At 37.9% G+C, this 23,573-nt stretch overlaps 1 protein-coding gene across 3 annotated transcripts in view; it reads left to right on the forward strand.

Annotated features, from left to right (window-relative positions):
* The window catches only part of Zfpm2 (zinc finger protein, FOG family member 2), a 424,449-nt gene that overhangs the window by 83,651 nt on the left and 317,225 nt on the right, over window positions 1–23,573 (forward strand). For 2 of the 3 annotated variants that reach the window (XM_051202519.1, XM_051202518.1), the window contains exon 2: window positions 3,841–3,999. The exons of the other annotated variant lie outside the window; for it this stretch is intronic. In XM_051202519.1, coding sequence (XP_051058476.1) covers window positions 3,841–3,999 — 159 coding nt within the window. The remainder of the gene's footprint in view (window positions 1–3,840; window positions 4,000–23,573) is intronic. 3 annotated transcript variants of the gene reach the window in all.

Genomic DNA, 23,573 nt, shown 5'->3' on the forward strand with positions numbered 1-23,573 from the left:
CGTGGGGGATTAACTCTCCCCTAAATGCTTCATAGCCATATATGTAGAATCTGTTATTTTACATTTCACTCAGTGATTATGTCACCAGGGTATAGGACAGAATAACTTAATCTTCACCATCCTATGTGTCCCTTTACAACATTAGGTCATTCAAGTTATTACCGTATGACAAATTCCAGGACAGACCCACACTAGGCTAGGCTTTGCCATACAACTGGGGCAGTGGGTTACTCGGTACCATCAAGTTCTGCGAAACTTATGAATCTCCTGGACTTTTCTTTTTTCATTATTTCTGGAACACAAAGGTAGCCACGGCAAATTCAAACAGGCTCTGAGTACACAATTCTTTCCCTGCCCTAAAAATGGAACAAATACTTCCCACCCGGGCCTGTTCATTTATTCTCTGAGACAATTAAGAACACGGTGGATTTTCCCTTTAGTGCCATTGTAATCATAGTTTTAGGATATGTAGCTAAATTTTAGTATTTTAAAATCAGGTAAACGTTTATAAACACCAGACTATTAATTCTGGCAAAAGTGTTTGGATATCTGTAAATCAGACACAATTGAAGAGCTGGAATTCAGATTTCCTCACACTTGCCTGCCAAGTGGTCCCAATCAGAAGTAATTTTCTCCATGAGGGCACATGGAGCTTGGTTGTGAGCCTTTTCTGAGGAGATATTATTTGTGTCAAATTACGTGTGGTGATTTTCCTGAAGTGGACTCCGTGCCCACTAATCCATACCCAGGAGGTCTCTCTATTCCTTCCTTCATTGGTGCTCTTAATTATAGTGGGGCTTCAAGTGTCTCTTATTTACCCTTTTAAAATATTAGTTTATGGCCACCAATTGTCTGTGATGCTTTCTGTTACAGGAAGAGTGCCAAGAGGAGAGTGGGATCTAAGACATAAAACTACACATTTTAAGAGAAACCTTTTTCCTCAGCCTCTGACCGGGTGCTTAAAAAGTGGCTAATAATTTCACATTGGAAAGTACAGTAAATCATATAAATCAGACTTTACTTTGGGAGGAATGCAATTTGACTATTTAATCATCTTCCTGCGTCTCATTGTAAATATCGGCGCTGAGTTCTCACACCTTTCCAACAAATGATCACACAAAGCCATTACCATACCTAGGCTTTGAACCTAAGTGCTCCATCTCGGCTACATGTTTGGACTCACTAAGAGATACCGAAAACATATTTTTAACTCTTAGATATGCAGTAGATTTATCAATTGTAAGTTTTTCACAAACCTAGAAATAAAGGTGAAATGTACAGTTCAAATCCATGCACCTGTTTAAGATCAACAGCATATTAACTGAGTTGGAGGCTTCCTAAGTATAAATCAGTGTTGCAGGGTTTGTTTTTCTTTTGTATGATCGCACCAGCAAGATTTTAATACAACTTTCATTTTAATTTAATATATGACAGGAGCCAATTTGCTAGTCTGTGTTTTAATTATTCAGTAACATTATTTTTAATAAAAGATCTTGCAAAAATTTTATCACACCTGTTTCAATTTTAAAAAGATAGCATATATTGTTAATTTTATTTTAATAATATGCATGCATGTTCTCTAGGTATGAAGGATTTTATGCTTTTCATATTTTATATATGAAACTATTTAAATATTTATTATATGACTGGAAATTTCAAAGTTTATATTTTCAAAGAAAAATATGACTCCCCAAAGAACTACATAATGCCATTTCTGTTGTAACTGATATTAAATAAGTTATTTTACTAATTGATCCAGTATGGATTATATAAAAAAATGAATATGAGCAATCAGATATTTTATTTTGGGCAGCCTACTAATTTTTATGGAAGAGGGAATATATATTTTGGTTGACTCTTAGCAATCGGAAGAGCAAGACACATAGTTGTAAAACGAACTTGTTAAGGGTTTATGAAAAACAACTGGGAATACGGATTAACCACTTGCTAGTATTTTCATGTTCACGAGTTACTTGTATTATGGAGTTTTGTCTGGGTGAAAATGTTTGTAAGTAATGCATGATGTTCAAGAAAGACTGTGCAAAGTGGCCCATTTTGAAAACCAGCAGCTTCACTTAGTGGTTTGTGACGGTGCTCTGTCAGCTGATTGCTTACCTGAATATAAACCTAAAGAAGATACTGGCTCCACAACAGACCACATAAGAACGCACCCTAGAACTCCTACACCAGACACAAATGAGACCCTTTTTTATTATGTTTCCTTTTCACCAAATATTGAATTAAATATTTTAGGAAAATATTAATAAGGAAATTTCATCCATTAGTGTCTTCATTAGATACGCCATTAATGAATGCACTAATAAACGTTACAAACGCTTCTGAGGAAGAGAGATGTCTTGCTATTATTTTATATATGGCTTGCAGGCTTTGTTATTTGACATAACCATTCTAAAATTATAGATGTTAGACTTGAAATCACTAATATCAGATTAAAAACTAGTATGAGATCTACGGATTTATTTTTGACTCTTCAATTTAAGGATAAGTAGTGTTACAATTACAAGAATATTAAAAATAAACGTTTCTTGTTGAATTATATAAGGGAAAAATAAATTCTGTAGAGGACAAACAATCTCGCAAAGAAAAGTGTTTCTTGGGCGTCCCTTAATTTAAATGCATGTAATTGATTCTGCCAGTGTAAATGTGTCTTGTCAAGTCAGTCCTGAGCAAACTCACATGGATGGCAGTCCTACACTCACCACTGGATGCAAGCATGCTAGCCTACACAAACATAAAAATGATAATATTGAAGCATTTAAAATGGTAAGATTTTAGCTTTAACCCTAAAATTGTAAAGAGACAGAGAAAGAGAGGAGTGAGGGACACAGAAAGAGGCAAAAACTTAATTCTGCATGTGTTTATCCTGTCAATACCAGTGACAGAGTGACTACTAGTGTAGATTATTGCTCTGCAGATAAAAATGCTACATTACTTCTTTGGGGGTAAATTCAGTCTTCCACTTAGTAAAACGAGTCAGCTACGTTATTCCTTTAACAGCATGGTATTCTCATGCCATCCACTTCAGAGCCCGGAACAACTACCTGCCCCCTGCCTTCTCTTTCAGTAAAATAGGTCCATTAATGTAGTGCACCTCACTCTCAGTTTTCCAAAAGACATTGTATTTTTATTACTGAAAAAGTGTCACATAAATACAAATTACATTTTTCATTAGGGACCTACTTTTCATTTTAGAAAAAAAATTTCAATTAATTGTGAATAGGGTTATGCTTTCACAAGGGAGAGAAATATGTAATTTTTTTTTCTTCAAGCCTCAAATGCATAGAATGGAATCTTTTCTTAAGATGGGTTTTTAAAAGTCTAGACTTTATTAAAATCTCAGTTCGATTAAAATGCATTCAGTTACTGTAAATCTTTCTTTTTAAAAATTCGCAGGTAAAACTATTCAACGGTGTAAGAGACACTGGTGCCTCTTTACCACTCAGTGAGTTCTAACCAATGGACATAACATGCACGGGTTTGCTCGTAAAGGCTTGGTGCTGGGAGTGGGAGGGGGTGGAATGGAGACTCAAATTACTTTGTGTCGTCTCTTTGGGCACCAGCGTTCTTTAAAAGTTTACTTATTTTGTAAGTGTCCTTACACGTACTCATTATACATTGAGCATCTTCACTTCCCATAAACCCTTACCTTCTGATTCCCAGGTGGCATTAGTGTGGTGTGTGAGTCCTTGGGAGGACTCACTGGATGGAGTTCTCCTTCCTCACCTCACCTCTGTAATCAAAATGACCCCACTTAAAGGGTTTTCGTTTCGCTCCATTCTTTGGATGTTTTTGGTACAGTGTCCCTGATTCTTTTTCAAGGGCCGCTGGAAGATGCCATTGAGGATGAGGACGAAGAATACCCATCAGAGGAGGCTGAAGGCATCGCCAAAGGGAACTTTCCACTGGAGGAAAGCTTCCCTGCCGACTTTGGGCCAGAAAATCTGAGCTGTGAAGAAGTGGACTTCTTTTGTAACAAAGGTAACCTTGGATGGCTGGATGTAGGATGGGAGCCCACTTAGGGGGTTTTGTAAAGTAAAGTTCCTTCTTTTTCGCCTCCTCCTCCTTCTCACTGTCTTCCTTTCCCTCTTCCTCTCCCTTCTCCTCTTCCTCCTCCTTCCCCTCCTCTTCCTCCTCTTCCTCCCCCTCCCCCTCCTCCTCCTCTCCCTCCTTCTCCTCTTCCTCCCCTTCCGTCCCCTCTTCCTCTCCCTCCTCCTTCCCCTCCTCCCCCTCCTCCTCTTCCTCCTCTCCCTCCTCCTCTCCCTCCTTCTCCTCTTCCTCCTCCTCCGCCTCCTCCTTCTTTTCCTCTCCCTCCTCCTCTTCCTCTCCCTCCTCCCCCTCCTCCTCTTCTCCCTCCTCCTCTTCCCCCTCCTCCTCCTCTTCTTCTTCATTTCCTTTTCCCTCCTCCTCCTTCTCCCAGGATGGAATAAAAACTACTGATATATAATGAAATCATCTGCAATATGGGAAGATTAGAATATAAGAAGCTCTTTTGTTGTTTAAACAAGTTATTTCATTTTTATAATAATCCATTTTTCTATTAAAATATTCTATTACTGATTGGCAAATTCCCTGAGTTAATTTGATTGTTGTTTTCCAACGAGCTATAAAATAATTGATGTTTATCAAATTTCTTCCTCTTTCTTTCAACAAGTAGTTATTGAACCCCAATAGTTTGCATGACTCTAATACCAAATATAACTTCTGAGCGGTGCAGACACCCCAACCCAAGGTCTGGCTCAGTCTTTCTTAAAAGTGAATATTGTGGGTGTTAACTTTCAATACTGCTCTCCCTGTTAGATTAATGCTAGAAAAAGAAGTGCATGGCCTTTTCTTCTGTGGATCCTCTTTGGATGTGAGCGTGTGTGCACAAGCACACGCGCGCGCACGCGCACACACACACACACACACACACACACACACACACACAAAACATACCTGAGACAAATCTTAGTAGATTTCTAACCTGGACTTTCTTTTTCCTGTTTTATTTCTCATTCTTCTAAAGGTAATTTTATGGTTTCCCATGATTTTATTTATTATTTATGTTTCCTAGTTTGTTTAGTCTGCCCTAGGCTGGACTTCTTTTCCTCCTATACCAGCACACCATGTCATAAGTGTGAGAGCTGGTTCTGCTCATTTAATATAAATGTATCCCAGATGACAAACTGGCTGAGACACTTTGAGTCTATGTGTCTGTCTCCACCTGTCGACATGTGTGTATGTGCGATGCCTGTGCTAGCACGCTATTTTCATACAGACCTGTATATTGTTTTAGACAGTTGAAAGAGGTGAACTGACCTTGTGTGTGTGTTGACTGTCTCAACAGTCTCTAAACAAGATCGCTCATACCATAGCTTAAAAATGGCTAATGTACCTGTCTTGATGGTCACCTGTATTCATAGATAATATCAAAAGTTCCAGATTCACACTCATCTGTTGATGGCGTCTTAGAACTAAAGAAACCAACTCATCCTTGTCCTTCTGTTCAGCAGAGATCCTCCCGAGGATCTCCTAGAGTGCCAACAGTGACCTTGTGACATTGTGCCTGTCTCCAGGACAGACATGCCTGACTGAAAATAATAGTATAAAGTATAGGACAGTCACATCAATAGACTCAGATGTCAGACTGATTTGATATTTCCTTTTGGTGTTTTGAATTCTTGTCTGTCTAAATGATCTGTAGTAGGCAATGCATGTCTGCAACTGCTGAGAAATTGAGGCATACTGGTTTTGAAATCACTTCTGACACAATCTTATTTTCTATTGTTCCTACAAGAGTTATATTTTGTTTGTTATAAATAAATATATGTTATATGCTATAGTATCATTTAAAAGAGAGTGAGAAACGATAAGGGATGGGAGGCATTGGCCTCTTCTTCTCTTTGGGCTCTTATGCTTAAAGCGTTAAGACACAAATTTAGATTGTTTTAGTAACATAACTAATGTGACTAAAACTAAATAAAAATAAAATTGCATTAATTAAGCAATGGTAAATATTGTTATATGCAGTTTTCATTTGGGGGTAATCACTACTAAAGGTTCATGTTTAGTAAAATAGCTTAGTAAAGCTACAGCTTTAGGTAATTTCTTTGAGGCAGATATATTCAGAGCAAATGGTATTTAGAAGATAGTACCTATGATCATGAGACAATATATTTCTATACACTAATAAGAATCTGAACTCAATGTAATAGGCATTTGGGAAATGAGGGGAACATTGAATTACAATTATTATGATTGTTATTCAATGGATGTGACTATTTGATAAACACTTGGAAATTCCTAAGGTATTAAAATGTATAACAAACACTTAATAGCACAAGACATTGTACTAAATAGTATATAATATGCATATTATAAATCAATTCCTTAAAGTTCTGTTTGAAAAAAAAAGTCATCCATGGGAATAAGAATTGTTATTTTCATGTAATATCTTCACTGTTCCTGTGGCCTTATGTAATAGGAGAGAATTACACTATTTTATTCTCATAGACTATAAATCCTGGAAATTCCCCTGGAAGTTGAACTGCTATGAAAGGAAAACAACACTGGCAGTTACTGTACCCTGTTGTAGTGTTCTCTCTCTCTCTCTCTCTCTCTCTCTCTCTCTCTCTCTCTCTGAACTTGTGTTGTTTAAATACAATTGGAGGAGGAAATGTTCTCACTTGAAAAGTAGAATGTAATCTCTGCAGAGACAATCCAATCTGTCTCAGTGGCACATGCTTTTGCTTCCTTTGTAGTTAAAGAGGGAAGATATCTTAACGATTAAAACAGGGAAACAATTTAAAAGCTCAAGGAAACGAGTAGAAAAAGCTGGTGTGAAGTGTTCTTCTTAGAAAGAATACTTTCTCTGAAAACCTAATTTTTAAAATAATTTTCATTTAAATTAAAAACAACCTTATTTTATATGCCAATCCCAGTTCCCTCTCCCTCCTATCTACTCATTCCCCCACCCACCCCCATCTACTCCTCAGGGAAGGTAAGGCCTCCTATGTATCATCAATGTCTGTCACATCTCTTGGGGCAGGACCTAGGCCCTCCCCATGTATTGAGGCTGAGAGAGTAACCCTCCATGAAGAATGGGCTCCCCAATCCCATTCATATACTAGGGATAAATACTGGTTCCACTGCCAGAGGCCATATAGACTGCCCAGGCCCTGCAACTGACACCCACCTTCAGGGGCCCTGATCAGGTCCTATGCTGGAAAACCTGAGTTGTCATTCTGTATGAAAAGTAAGTTAGATTGTTTAGAGTTTCTGTATCTAGCAATGATCTAGTTATTTTAAGGGTTTCCATAGACAAAAATTTTAGATATTGGGAATTCATTATTAATAGATATTCGCTAGCTTGGTATCACACACCACAAAGCATAAGAAGAGAGTCTTAATTATTTAAGTAAGAAATATTGACACAAGTGTGGGAGAACAGGAAGCGTACTTACAAAGTGACTGTATTCTCATTGATATTTTTGTACTGGATCATGCATAAGTCATGATATGCTACTATAACTATCTATCTTTTTGAAGAATGAAACACAAACTTCATTCTTTAAATATCCATAAAAATTATGCATATTAAAGGATACAGTTTCTACTTTTGTGATACTCCATATCATGTAGGATATTTGCAATGGTTAGAATAATACATATACTTTCTATAGTATGTTTTTCTTGACTTCACCCATATCATCTATTTTCTTGCTAAAGAACAAGAGTTTTGTGCAATCTGGAATAAGTCATTAATATTAAAGCTGTGGGTCCCTCTAAGCCATGTGCTCAAATATTGTACAGTTCAGAATAGTAAAGTTAAAATCACAAAAAGTATAATTTGTATTTTATGTTTATTTGATATGTTAATTCCCAATTACATGATTATATCTCAGATATATCTGTTTGAGATGCAGGCCTACAATTTACAAATTGCATAGAAGTTCCTCAAGTAAACTCTTGGTTTGGATTAGCTGTGTGCTTTACACCTGCACACAAAACAGAGGCTTGTTTACAATAAGATGCTTTTCCAAACTGATCTGGGCCTCTGGTATTTTTAAATGTTGGACAAAATATAAAGTGATGGCTCAAGTCCTAACATTTTCTTTTGTTCAAAACTGCCTGGCTTCTTGCCTTCATAGCATCTGTGACAGGAAAGGAACAAGCAAGAATTATTTCCTTGAATTACAGATGACAAAGACATCCACACTGGGCCCATACGTGCTGCATATTTCCTGTGGTATTGAATTATTTGCTTTATGTATTTCATGTTCCTTATCTGTTTAATGTAGAAAACATGGACATAATATCCGTGCATGTTTTAGACTAGGCCTAGTGTGAATAATCAGTCCAAGTGGGATTCCAAACTGAAATATTTAAGTTTGTTAGTGAACAAAGTGAAGTAAGTAAGTTTGAGATACATTTCAGGAGAATGTCACAGGATGTGTGAACAGGAAGGAGAGGGTTCAGATGGGTGTCTCTGTGATGTAGTCAGCTGCTGAGCTATGGAAAAAGAAAACCCTCCAAAAACTATATGCCAACAATAACCTCAGTTAACAACCCTGATCTGAGGAAGTTACTATGGATCTTTAGAAATTTTTCTGTGATGTTATGGTCTCCAAAGAAGCTAGGAATGAATATCATACCATCAACCTTGACATTATGGTCAGAGAGATTATTGGATAGTGTGCATACCTGTGAGACATTTGGAAGATAAGAGTTGGCAAAAGGCTGCAAAGTGGAAGTCCATGAAATAAGAAAACATACTGTGATATTCTTATGTATTCAATGAGTTTATATAAGTAATATCTAGAAAGGGAATGGATATTTTAAGTACTCTTTTAAAATTGAACATTGTGAAGTACATTAAGAAAGTAGAGTGGGACCCGGGTTCCTCGGCGTTGGAGTTAGTGCTAGCCCTACAGGTAGTTATTATGAAATTAAACACAAAAATAAACAGATACTGAATCAGGTCACCAGAAGTTTCCAGTCATGTTCCATAGACAAATCCAGTGGAGCCCAACACACACAGAAATATGCACTTACAATAACAAATGGCAACAAACAAGGAAGGGTTAATTAACAAAATCTAACTCATACTGTGTATAGTGGGTGACACTGAGCACTTGAGGAAAACCGGGACAGCTCTAGGGCGGTAGAATGACATTATATCTATGTGTGGAGACAGACTTTTGATATTATAGTAACAGGAAGGCAGACTTTGAGTTGAGTGAAGAAGGAACACAGTGGGCTTCTAGAACCTATGTATACCTGAGTGGCTAGTGTTGGACAGTCAGCAGAGGATAGCAGAGAGTTGGCAGGGGGTGGGTAGGTGCAGTCATAGTTACTGGATTTGCCACTCCAGGAACCTGAGTTGGATCCCACCACTGTGGAAGGTGTAGGGAAGGGGATTATGAAATGAAGATGGATGCTAGAGAAGATGCAAAGTTAGGCAGCTTGGATTCCCTGGTCAAGAATAGTCTGCAGGAAATGAAGGTAGAGGCAGGAAACTGAGACAGGTAAATTGGGGAAGCTGTCAGGAAATACAAATAATTCAATCAGCATCATCCCTTTAGCCAAGAGCTTGATGCGATTCCATCTGTAGCTCATTAATGTGAATCTCACAGTAGCATTTGTGGGTGTTTGGGGACAATCTGTGTCACCTTGTTCCTTTCCTCTGCCTTAGCAGAGTTGGGTCAATGTTTTCCACAGATTCCCACATTCTTGAATAAGTAAAACAAAGAGTAGGAAGCCAGCAAACTGGAGCAGGTTTTCTTATTATGCTTAGGAGACTGGCTGCTAGACCCATTGAGCTGTCTGTCCCTCCTTTCCTCACCCCCTCTCCTTTATCAGTTTTTCTAGGTTTGTTTAAAAATTAGTAGCAATAGAAAAGCTCTATCTTTCCCTGGGACTTTCTTTATACAACAGCCCAAGCCTAGATTACTAGCATGGCTCTATTTTCCTATGTGTGTCCTCAAACATAAGGGGCTCTGCTTGTTTTTTAGCTGATCCTCGTCTCGAACATCCATGTTATTTCTGTCTGTATTTTAGTTTATTCTTTTTCTCTGCATTATCTTCTCAGGAAAGAATTCTGTTTCCATCTCCCCTTCAGTGGGGTCCCTTCCCTGCTTGTCTCAGATGCTTGGGTAAGGGAACCCAAATCTGCAGGAGGCAGGCATGCTGTAATCACTTTGAACTCAACAAGGAAGGGGATATTTTACAGACAAAGTTCTTCCTTTTTTTTTTTTTTAAACGGGATTAAGAAGCTCAGCTCCTTAAATTCTTGCATATAACATTGACATTTCCAGGGTGTGTTTGGACCAGGGAGTTCAAAGAGAAGGAGTGAAAGAGAAAAGCCAATATGACTTTGTTTTTTACCTTGCTGGAGGAGCTGTTTGTGCAAATCGCCTATAAGCTTATTGACCTGAATCTTTGACTCCTTGTTTTTCCTGGATTTGGCTGGAGTAGAGACACTGATGGAGAGCTGATAGGGCTGATTGAACAGCCCCCAGCTTTGCTTGGCATGGACCTGGCTCTGCCTCTCTACCACCTCCCTCCCTTTGCGTGACATTATTGTTCCTTGGCAAACCTTAGGTCGTCCTGGGCCCAGTTCTCCTTCAGATTCCATTGGAATACACTTTAGAAATCAACACAGTGTTTTCCTTGCATAGGCTATCCCACACTGAGAACTGACAATTCGTGGGTTTTCAAAGGAACTAGAAATAGAAACTGTTACTTGTGTTTTTTATCTCCTGATAGACAGTATGCCTGTGATATTGTGTTGTCATTCTTTTTCCCAGCTGTTTAAAAAACATCATGGTAAAAAAACAAACAAACAAACAAAAACAAAACCATCATGGTTAATACTCAGAATTCAGCAGGCAATCAACAGGAAGGTTAGGGGGCACCTGAGCAAGCCTCTTGACAACAAGCAACAAGACAGGCGGGTTTTTGTTGTAATTGTTTGTTTGGTGAAACCTGACTACTTAATAGACTTTTTCTGTGACTTAATATTCTATTACAAGGGCCACTTCACCTTGCACCCTAGATCAAGCCACAAATTGCGACAAGGTGAAAAAATTGATCGATTTTGCCCATTACATAAAATGGCACACCCTGTGTGTTTATGAGTCATGCATATTATCTTACCCTACTTCTTTTTCATTCTTTTTCCTTCCTTCCTTCCTTCCTTTCTCTTTCCTTCTTTTTTTTTTTCATATGACAAGTCCAGTGCATTTCTCTCCCTGTAAAATGGCCATCAGCATTTCACAAGTGCAATTTGCTACAATTCTTTTGCAAAATAAATCTGATTTTGGTAAGGCATGTGATTGATATCTATTCTGTTAGAATTTCAGGTGTAATCTCATTTTATAATAAAGTATATGTTTTTTGGCTAGCTAAATGCATAAGGCTGGAGAGGTACTTTCTCCTTTTCAATGCTACCCTAATTTCAAATAAGCTATAGTGATTATACAGAAGGAATAAAAATTATTATAGAGGGCACTTTCTTATAATTTATAAAATGTGTTTCTTGGTTTAAAATGTAAGGTTTTTGCAAGAGCATGAAATTTTCTTGAGTTATAAAATATATTTAGGTTTGTTGTTTGTTCTGAATATTAAAAGTCATATGAAGAAGAATAATTTACATAATCTCCTGGTATTGTACTTATATAAAATTAACCATCTAGTTATTAGGAAACACATGCATTATTGATTGCCTCTTTCAGTTTTAATCTAGATAGTGAATTAATTAATTATTAAATTTAGCTGAATAATATGAAAGAGAACCACCTACTTGCAAGCCCATTTAAATTTTCCCATTTTTCCTGGTGATTTTTGGACTGAATAAAAATTCAGTATTTCTTAAGAAAGCTTTTTAAATCAAATTGCAGTTATACTTAATGTGTGTTTATCTCAGTGTTACATCATTTGTATTTGAGCATGATTATCCTCTTTGTCAAGCATCCCTATCTATTAGCACTGTTTATTTTTCTATTTCACAGAAAAGTATATGTATGAATACTTTTGCTAATGCCTCTTTAATTAGGTGGGTTCATAAGCCTGAATGTTAACTGTTGATCAAATTAGGATTTATGAGAAAGTGTTGATCCCGTAAGAAACATTTCTTAGGAATGTCAGTGTATCCTCGACTTTGTACCCTTAAACCTCACAAATGATTTCCAGTTTCCAAGTTCTGCACTAACATTTAGTAAGTTTAAATCAAATAGGTTTTTCAAAGCTCTTAATCTTCTCACATAAAATTTGAATTTTCTTGTTAGTATGTAAAATTCTCTCAGTGTTTTTGTTATCATTTAAGAGGCAACAGGCAGTATTAGGCATTTGCCCATCCATTACCTGATGGGATAATCTTTATCTCTGGTAGCCCTAAACATAGAAAGTGTAGAGGGAAACGTAGAAAGCTGTGGTATGATGAATTTAATTATAGTAATAAAGTCAGTCACTTTTTGTTGTTCTTCAAAGGTCGTATAAAAATAGCTCTACATGTTGTACCAATAACCACTGATAATGAATGCAGATTGCTGCCTCAGTGATTTTCTCTTCTTTTAGAGATTAGAGAGATCAGCATCAAGTCTATGTGCCAATTATAGTAATTGGAATAATGGTAATAACAACTCCCATTTTCTGTTTGTTCCTTGAAGTCAGAAATCTTGTATGCATACCATTTCTAATCAGCCTACTGTCTTGCAGGGTAGATATTGTTTTCACTTTAACTTCCCATAGGCTAGCTTGGTCAGGAGAGCATTGACTCTTCATCTCAGGGTAGTAGGTTTGAGCCCAATGTTGGACACCAAATATAACTGGAGGCTTTTCTGTCCCGTCCAGCCCCACAGCAATTTCCGAATAATCACTCAAAGACAATATAATTAATGTTTGACAGATGGCTGAGGTTCATCACTAGCTAGCTCTTACTTTCTTAAATTTATATAATTTTTTATTTAAATTTGAAACAAGCTTGTTGTACATGTCAATACCAGTTCTGGCACCATACTGTCCTCCAATGTTGCCCCCACCCACCCCCCCACTCCATACCCTTTCTGCTCTCCTGGGAGGGTGAGGCCTTCCATGAGGAGTCTTCAAAGTCTGTCATATTATTTGGAGCAGGGTCTAGGTCCTCCCCGATGTGTCTAGGCTGAGAGAGTATCCCTTTATGTGGAATGGGCTCCCAAAGTCCTTTCGTATACTAGGGATGAATACTGATCCACTACCAGAGGCCCCATAGACTTCCCAGTTCTCCGAACTAACACCCACATTCAGGAAATATGGGTGGGTCCTATGGTGTTTTCCCAGATATCAGACTAGAACCCATGAGCTCCCCCTTGTTTAGGTCAGCTGTCTCTGTGGATATCTCCAGGCTGGTCTTGACACCTTTGTCCATCACTCCTCCCTCTCTGCAACTGGATTCCAAGAGTTAGGCTCAGTGTTTAGCTGTGGGTGTGTGCTTCTGCTTCCATCAGCTATTAGATGAAGGCTCTAGGATGGCTAGCTCTTACATTTAAATGGACCCATTTCTATTAATCTGTGATTCACCATGTAGTCCATGGCTTGCCTGTGGTGCTCTGGCATGTTGCCCCTTGGGTACCTCTCTGGCATCTCTTGAACCCACCATTCTTCACCTTTATCTCTCCTTGGATTTCCCACCTGGATCTCTTCTGCCTTGCCATAGACCAAAGCAGCTTTATTTATCAACCAATGAGATCAAAACATATTCACAGTGTACAAAAAAATACCCTACATCATTTGGTACCTAGGTCCAAGTCACAAAAAAGGTTAGTACGACATTAAAATGAGGGGCAAAGGGAAGATGGCTCAGTGGATAGGGCATCTGTAGCACAAATGTTAGGACCAAAGTTTAGATCCCTATAGCTCATTAATGTCCTGGCAGGAATTGAGGCTTCCACTAATTCTCGTATTTGTGAAGCAAAGACAGGAAGGAGGTCCCTTGGCACAGGCTGGCTAGCAATCCACAAGTAGTGAGCTCATAGTTAGGTGAGAGACCTTGCCTCAATAAATAAAGTGGGGAGGGACTGAGATTGAGCAAGACACCTAATGTCAGCTTAATGTACAATGTACACCTAATGTACAAGCACACATGTGCATGTATATCCAGACACATGTTCATTTATATACATATGAACAAACATGAATGTGCATTCCACACATATAAAAAGGTTTCAAGTCAGGTGTGGTAGCTAACATGTGTAATCCTAACATCCAGGAGGCTAAGACAAGGGACTGCTTTTTGTTGAGGCCAACTTGGACCACAGTTAGAGACTCAGTCTCCAAAACACTAATAAAATAAACAAAAATAAAAAAGTTTAAGGCAGAGGGCATTAGTTTGTGATAAAATTAGGGAAATATTTTCTGATATCCTTTATGAAATAATTCTTTTAGGAGATGGGCATACCTGGAAAAGTCTAAACCTCAAAAATAAAACAAAATAAACAAAGCAACAACAAAATCCTTACATGATGCACCAGCCAAAAAATATGGAGTGTTACCAAAACCAAGAAATAGCAAGTATTAAGTGAATGAATGAGGTATATGCTTAAAATATTCCTGTCACTTAGTACTTCTTTAAAGGCTTAATGGGTAAAAACCAGCTTGCAGTACAGAGAGCAGGTGAACCAGTAATGCAAGGGCTTTTGTCCAATTAGACTTAACATAGAATGACTATGTCACCCTGTATGGTAGCATGAAATGGGCCAAAATTTCTCACTGCCTGCTCAGTGTGCTCTTGTTTTCAGGCAATTCGAGGGAACAGAGAGACACACCAGAGTGTGTGTACTTGGGATGAAGCCAGTAATAAATGCCTGGGGTGTTTACAATTCCATCACAACTATTTGGATAGGAATTTCAGCCTTATGGAAATGTTTGCAAATTGAACTCTTTAAAACTGTTTGACCTTCATGCAAAACAAACCTAAGTAAAAAGCAGAGAAAGGAAGGAAGGAAGAGAGGAAGAGGGCATTGTTTGCAGGCAGAGCTCGGGCACTGTGAAAACTTTTCACTTTTCTGAAGGAAATGCAGTACAGCAGATGGTAAGAGTGGAAGTGAGATAAACACAGGAACTGGAAAAGCAAGCAATACATTCTAACAGGTTCTATATCAAAGATCTGGAGGGGTAGAAAGATTAGACAAGGAACTTTTCGGAAACTTGACAGTGGCTGTATCTCCCCAAGCCTTATGCACATAGCAGAGATGGAAGGGAGAATTGCACAGACAGTAGCCTGTGATTATAGTTTTCTGACAGTGAGAAGGGAAGATCTTTTTAAAGATTAAAGACATGGATTTATCAAGGGAGAAATCAAGAGCTGAGACACAGTAGACCATCCTCCATCCCTCCAACCATGTGACAATGAGATTTGATGATATTTCTATTGTGGGACTGAAATTAGCATATGTCTCTCTACTTGGGGGTCTTGAACATACTTTTAATGCATGGGGGGGCTATACAAATTACACCACAAGGTAGCAAACCAATACTGAGGACCCATGTTACCTACTTTTGGTATGTGAGCATGGAAGAGTGTAAATGATCTTACTGCATATTTTAGAGGCAGAAGGAAGGCTGTATAAAGGATATTTTTTTTAATCTCTTAGAATGATATAGTAAAGGAAGGAAAACGGTTGCCTGAGTAAAACAAAGGAATGCAGGTAACATGTGGACGTTGTGAGATGGCTGGGTTAATGTTTGGATGACCCTGAGCCTGAATCTGCCTGCTTTCGTCTTTGTTGTCCCTTCCTGTGTTCTGTCCTGGAGGCTGATGATCATATAATAGCAGCATATAGTCATTTGTTTATTTGTTCTTTCTCATACAATACATCCTGACTACAGCCACCCCTCCATCTACCCCACCCAGGATCCCCCCCCCCCATCTTCCCTCTTCACTGGATCCATTGCTCCTCCATTTCCTTTCAGGAAAGAGCAGGCCTACTGGAGATATCAAACAAACATGGCATAAAAAGATACAATAAGACTAGGCATAAACCCTGAGATCAAGGCTGAGTAAGTCAACCCAGTAGGAGGAAAGGGACCCCAAGGGCAGGCAAAGAGTCAGAGACAACCTCACTTCACTGTTTGGTGTCTCACAAGAACAGGGACCTACACAACCACAATATATATACAGAGGACCTAGTGCAGACCATGCAGGTTGTTTGGTTGTTATATCAGTCTCTGTGAGCCCCCATGAGCCCTGCTTAGTTGATTCTGTGGGTCACGTTCTGTTCTCCCAGTGTGCTCAAGCCTTACAATCCTTCCTTCCTTCTTCTTCAGGCTTCCCTAAGCTCTGACTAATGTTTGGGAGCATTTGCTCCCATCAGCTGCCAGAAGAAGTATCTCCTGTGGCCATTGAGCTAGTCTCTAATCAATGAGAAATTATCATTAGAAAAAAATTTCATTGACTTTGTTTTCCAGTTGTGTTTGGTTCTATCTTAGGTCTTGGGTCATCCAGGGTATTTTGAGCATGGGATACCCTCCCCTCCTGGTGTGGGCCTCAAATTAAACCAGTCATTAGTTGGCCACCACCACAAGCTCTGAGCCACCATTGCCCCAGCACATCTTGCAGGCAGAATGGGTTGTATGTCAAAGGTTTTGTGGTTGGGTTGTTGTCCCAATCCTGCTATTGGAAGCCTTCCCTGTTTTCAGAAGATGGCTGGTTCAGGCTTTGTGTCCTCCATTACTAGTAGGACTAGTAGATAACCTCTTTAGGGTCAACCTCACAAGTTTCAGGAAGTTTATACTGTACTAGATTTCCACATCACCTCCCCAAATCTCCCCAATTCCAATTGTATCACCCCATATACTCATTTTTAATAAGAAATAATAATTCTAAAGCCATGAATGTGATATGACAAAAATAGTTTACTTTCTAAGGAAAACTTATTTTAGAAAAAATAATGTGTTTTCTCTATAATACAAATGGTTGTGTTGAGACATTGAAGGTGACCCCCACCAAACTATCAGATCATTAATGAAAATACATTTTGAAAATTATGTATTATGTATATGTTATTTCATACTTCACATGGCCAAACAGATAATACATGTGCTCATTCTATTTTGTAGTTAATTTTACAATTGTTTAATTAGTTTTATATCAAATAATAGACCCTGAAACGTCTAAAATAGTGTTGAACAAATCTGAAACTTGAATAATTTAAGTAAATGTTGCATATTGCTTCAGAATTCTAGGGCTGGTTTGACAACAGTGCCTGAATTCCTGATCACTCTAGGAAGAACTGTGAATTTAATAAGAAAGGGGGTTCTGGCTTCCACATAGCCCTCAAAGGCCCATTTCCTCTGGGAGTAAAGCGCTTTAGCTTCATAGCTAGTCTGGTATCCCAGGACTCTACCTCTCTCTTTAATATTACTTTATGTTCTTCTTAGGGAGAGCCTTCTACATTGTCAGGCCCCACCAGCCCCACATCAACCCAATCATAAACACAGCCCCATACCCAGTCCAAATCAACCCATTCACACACACAGCCTCCCCATCCGCCCCAAATCCACCCTTTCACAAACAGAAAAATGGAGGTAATTTCACAGTAGTCAACAATGAGCAAGAATGTTAATTTTGGTTTAGGGTTTTAGTGATATTCTTAAAGTGCCTTTCTATGTATATTAGATACTTGAATTCTAAATCTATCAAATTGGAATAAGCTTCAAGAGTCCCCAAAAGGCAGAGGGTCAGGAAACCCAGATTTTAAAGCTCTGTGAGGAAAGAGTTGTTTGATGCTTCTGAATGTCTGTAAGATGTTGTGGATTCTAGCTGTGTTTTCCTGGTGTTATCACACAGCAGTCAAGGTCCTGCTGGTACAGAGGCAGAGAAGGTGTGGGAGGACCCAGCTCTAGTTAGGGCCTGAATGTGTCTTGTGATAACATGTTTGGGACAGTTTCTGGTGTTGGAAGCTAAATATGAATCTGAGAAAGAGTAAATCTGACATGACTTGAGATTTTTATTTCAGAAGTTTCAGATGCAGAAACTTCATTAGGTCCAGGTTTTGCTGTAAGAATTAGCCACAGTACTAGTTAGCTTGCATCCTACTTATTGATGAGATTGGATCAACTTATGTAAAATGCATAGTTTGAATTTTCTTTGCTTGGTTGTTGGAATAATGAATGACTCAAAACACAGTGTCAGTACCTCACAGATTATTCAGAAGGTAAAAACACTTGTCACCACCCTTGACTAGAGTTTGTTCCGTGAAACACATGTGGTAGAAGAAGAAAACTAACACCTGAAAGTTGCTCTCTGATTGTGACATTCTGTGATACATACATCCCCCCCACACACACTGAATAAATATAAAACAGGCCAGCACTGTGGTAGTCAGCACATACAGAATTTATGCTTCCAGATCCAATAGACATTGATTGAATGCCTGCTGTTTCAGCCATTGTGAGACACGCTATGGGTATGAAACTGAGTCTACTACTATCCTAGGGGCAGACATTAATATGGTGATACAGGGTAGTCTGACCTAGTGAGAAAGGTGAGGGAAATTGTCTTTAAGAGTGAAGCATTGGAACTGGATTGTTGAGTAGGCATGAATTCGTTCTGGAATCAAATGTTCATAGGTATGAAGAAGGAACTGGTTACTAGACTGAGGGAAGAGAATCTGGGTGTCAATAGCCTGGTAATGTACAAAGAGCAATTCAACTATCTTATAGTCGGCTCCAGAGACAAAGATGAGGGTCAAAAGTTCAGGAAGGACAATGAATGATGATAATATTAAAGGCAGGAAAACACACAAAGACAGATATGAGAGGAAAATACATAACTGGACATCTGAAGTATTAAATGTAAATCAGAACTACCAGTTAGATGGCCCTGTAGGTAAGGAGTCATGTTGCCAAGCCTGAGGACCCAAGAATGATCCCTACAATCTACATAGGGGAAGGAGAGAACCAACTCCTTTAAGTTGTCCTTTGACCTCCATAGCTATCCTGTCATGTGCATGTGTCCACACATATGCAATACAATCACACATTAATTAATTAACTAGTTAAATTAAAAATGATGTTAATCTAATTTTTCCACAAGCCATATGATGGAGGGAAAAGAGTTAAGAAAAAAAAGTTCAAGAGGAACAAATCAGGCTTATTGTCATAAATAAATATGTTGTATTTTTTAAAAATTATTTACATCTGTGTCCATGTGAATATTTGCACACGTGTGTTAGTGTGTGTGCTCCTGCATGTATAGGAGAAAGATGTTAACTCATTCTTTAGACCTAGAATTATGGAGCTTGTGGGATACATATTTTGCTATGTATCTGCATGCTAGGATCTGAACTCCAGTCCCCATACTGTATGCACTCTTAACAATTGCTCGCCTTTTTAGCCCATTAATTTTTGGGGAGGGTTGTTTGTTTTGTTGCTGTTGTTTTGGTAAGCCCTGTTTTTGATCTCTGGAAGTCATCTTCCATTAAGGTATTAGAGTTAGGGCATTCAGATTGCAGAATTCATCTTCTAGAGTTGGAGTTGGTGTCTGTGAATACAAATTGTCAGCTGGTTCTGTCTGACACTTGACAGTTGTGGCTTGAGAAGATGAGTATGGTGAGTGCAGTTGTATAGTATGGTGAGCATACCTATATATACATAAGTGAGTGTACTGTAGTGATAAAAGGCTGTGATGTGTGTATGCTTATTCATTATATCCTTTAATAGACAATTAGAACAGAGCTGTCCCTGTGGAAAGAATTATTCACTTAAAAAGCATACCAAAAGGTGAGGATGTGTGGAAAGGGGTGTTCAAATGCCACAACTTTTCTCAAAACAGTAGGATCCATTGCTCTTGGAGACCTAGTGAGTTGTTGGAAAGACAGGTTCAAAAATACAATCTGGCTTTGCTTTTTTCTTGATGGTGGTAACAATGATTTTTCTGAAGCAAATGATGAGTTTGAAACTTAAAGACAACAAACTTAAGGAATAGTGATCAGTTGGTGGCACAAACCTAGATCCTGAAAGGCAAATGCCACTCTTATTTGTAAGTATTAAGATCTTACAATAGGTTGATAGACTTGCAAATAGCCATCCAGTCTACAGAGCTCAAGAGCAATGTCTCTTCTTTAGAATAATAAATGTGTCATTTGAGGGAAATCTCTGAATAGTTTGATACTAGTCTCAATAAGGACTTTTGTTTTAGTGATAAGTGGGGAAGGACAAATTATTAAAGTATAAACTTTAAAAAGTACTTATTTCCATAACATTTTAAATTCTAGAGATATGACTTAGTAGTTATAGACAAATTCAGTTCCCAACACCTATGTGATGGCCTACAACTGTGTGTGGTGCACTTATGTACATTTAGGTGAAATATTCATACACATAAAACAAAAGTAAATTAACCTTAATGTATAAAGTAAATCTTTCTCCCCACAGTTGCTTATTCAGGAGAGAATGGGGATTAAAGATTATTGAGTATTGTTCCGTTAAGATGTTAGGCAGCTTCCCCTCATTTGGTAATTTTCTTATGCTTGAAATCCTCTGGAAACTTGAAATTAGAATGAAATCCTTCATCTAGGAGGTAACACTGATGGCTAGATCAAATCTTAATACTATTGAAGGACTACACATCACTATTTCTCCTTAAATAATCAAAATTTTATTAGTACAATAGTGTTTTTAATAACTTCTCTTGCTAGCTGTGATAAGATATTGCAAACTATATTAGCCATACACTGACTATAGAAATTTAGTTTGTTTGTTGAAATAATACATATACCTTTGGACCATTGCTATGAATAAGTTTTATGATTTTGTCATTGGGATCTAAAAAATCATAACCAGATAATATGTTTTACATTCTTTTGCTTATTTTTTTCATATTCTCAAGTCTTAAAATGTTTTTTTAAAAAATGAAATACTAAAATGGAAAACCCAAGTAAAGTGATCAGAAGATGGCTTCCATATTTGAAAATAGTTGTATTTTGCATACAACTGTCATAGACATAGCAAAACACTGTATTTCGTATGAATGCAGTGAGTCAGAAGATAACCTGAGGTGGGTGCTCCGATGACTACCTCCCATGCAATGGATTGTTATTTACAAACAGTTGACATGGTTAAAGTTCCCCTTAGTTGTTGCTATAACTGGGCTATTGTTTGTGTCCTCTATTTTGTTTCTCTATGCATATCTATGACTATAACTTGTCAATAAAGACTTACTATTACCTGAATTTTTTTTCTTGAATAATCTGTAACTAAACAAACATTCCCAGCCAAACCATCTCACTGTTAGGCAATGAAAGCACAAACTCAGTGCTAAACTTTAATATCCTCGTCCTTCAGCAAGAGCTGCAGTTTTCTGTTTTTGACTCCTACAGTCCTTTAACCAAAGCTATCTTGTCTGATGATAAAACCATAAGTGTATGAAGCTCACACATTTTTCATCTCTTTTATGACCTTATCTTTCATGAGCGGCTTCTGTGAAGGTAGCCTAACTATAGGGAGCACCTGGCAAACATATGTGGTATCTCTCCTCTGATAAGCAGTTGTGAACAAGAGTGTAGATCTGTCACTCCTGAACTGCTCATTGTTAAAAAAAAAACACTTTGATGATTTAGCTGATTTCAAAATACATTATAGGGATGACTAACAGCTCCAGCGACACTCCTAGTCAAGAAAGTTCAATAGTCATATTGTACAAGAATTTCTGTAAGAGGCTAATATTGACAGGAACTACATGGATTAAAAGAGCAAGGTTGAGAAAGGCTGTCTGCTTGCATGACTGCTCTCAAACACCACTGCTGTTTTGTGGTAAGAAAGCGACTGTCTTGGAACGCAGCAAATCTTTAATTCCGACAGCAGTGTTTAACTTTGACTGAATAGGTGTTTGTTTGCATTTTTGAAATTATTTTTGCTTGGCAAGGAAAGCCACTGCCTTCTCCACTTTGTCAACAATACCTAATATGGTTTTTGAAGGTGCTGCTTCCTGGGCATCAAAGACTATATTTTAGTGCGTTTCCCCAAGCCATTTATGTTGTGTATTATATTGCTCAATACCACCTCCAATTTTCCTCCATAGGGCTCCCATTGATTTTGAAAACTAGACTAAGGGCTCTCAATACACTTACATCTTTTAAAAGAGCAACAAAAGCATTTAATCTTGCAGGAGAAAAACCATTAACTCCATAGTCATAATTTTAGAAATATTACAGATTTTGTTAGTGCTTGGCATTTATTCAGTTTCATTCTTTTATGAATTACTCTCAGGATAGATATCACAGTTCTTACATTAAGTATGTTTGCGCTTTGCTGAAAACACACGGAGCTGTCTATTCAGAGGGATGTGAATAAAGAATTCGGAGAGAAAATGAGAAGATGTCAAATGCTCGCCCAGCTCCTCTGTCCTGCTCTTCTTTCTCTGCGCCTTTCCTTTTCCAGCCACGGAAGCATTTGGAGCAGCGTAGTAGCAGACCTGTCATTATTATCTTGGCTAGTAATTATTCATGACATTTGTCCTAAGCCAGTCCATAGCCCTGATTTCAAACATGGGAGAAGCAAAAATGGACGGAGAAAGACAGCCAATACGGCGAGTTCTATTCTAATCAAGAAGAAGCTGGAGTTGGGTTAATATCAAAATAAAATTCTATTTATAAATTTTGTATGAGAATAAAATACTGAAAGGAGAGAAGCAAGTGTCTATTATGAGTGAAAAAATGGTGTTTCGTAAGAATACTTCAGAGATTTCATACTTGATTAAATTATTTTTAATCATTTCATTTTTCATTAGTAAAAAGATTAAAAATGAATTAGGTAAAAAACATTACCATAAAAATGAGAACTAGTTTCCTGAGATAAAGTTAGAAGATGAAAGGTCCAAAAGTTGAAAAATGTGACATATTTTAGTTATTAAATAGAAATAATGTGCTGAAAGCAATTAATTAGCAAATGTAATGATATTGCAGTAGGTTATGGCAAAAAGAATGAGACAAAAATCTAATTTCCTAACTGGTCAGTGAGCAATGGTTATTGATCAAGCATCTATGTGTAGTTGATTTTATTAAGTGCCAGGTAGAATAGGAGTCTTTAAAAGGTAATGATTACAAAGATTAAGTCCATTAAACCTTTCCTCTTAGTGTATAAGCATAATGAAGAAATGGGGACATTTACTGTGAGAAGGAGAAAGTGACTCGCAGACCATATCTTGCAGTCTTTGTGGCTCTCCATGTAGAAGATGTCTGCAGTGTCCTTTGTCGTTCGGCTTTGATGGTAGGGGTGAGGCCCAGGGCCTCTCTGTTAAGCACACACTTGACTTCTGAGTACACCGGGAGTCCCAAGATTATATTATTGCATGTTAAAGGATGATCTTTGGAGTGTGAAAAACGTGGAATCAAATCTTGTCTCTGAAGCTTTCAGTTTCTGGGAATCCTCTCACACTTCTATCCCTTGGTTTGTTTTTCAGAAGTGTTAGAATACAAATTCTTGACAGAGCCCACAAGACAGTGTTAATACAGCTCTTAGGGAAGTACATGGTGAGGAGCCAGTGTCCCTGTTGAGGTTCAGGATAGAATCAGACCTTATGATAAGATTTACACTAT

The sequence above is a fragment of the Phodopus roborovskii genome, unplaced genomic scaffold (assembly GCF_943737965.1).
Source record: "Phodopus roborovskii unplaced genomic scaffold, PHOROB, whole genome shotgun sequence".
In the NCBI taxonomy this organism is placed as follows: Eukaryota; Metazoa; Chordata; class Mammalia; order Rodentia; family Cricetidae; genus Phodopus; species Phodopus roborovskii.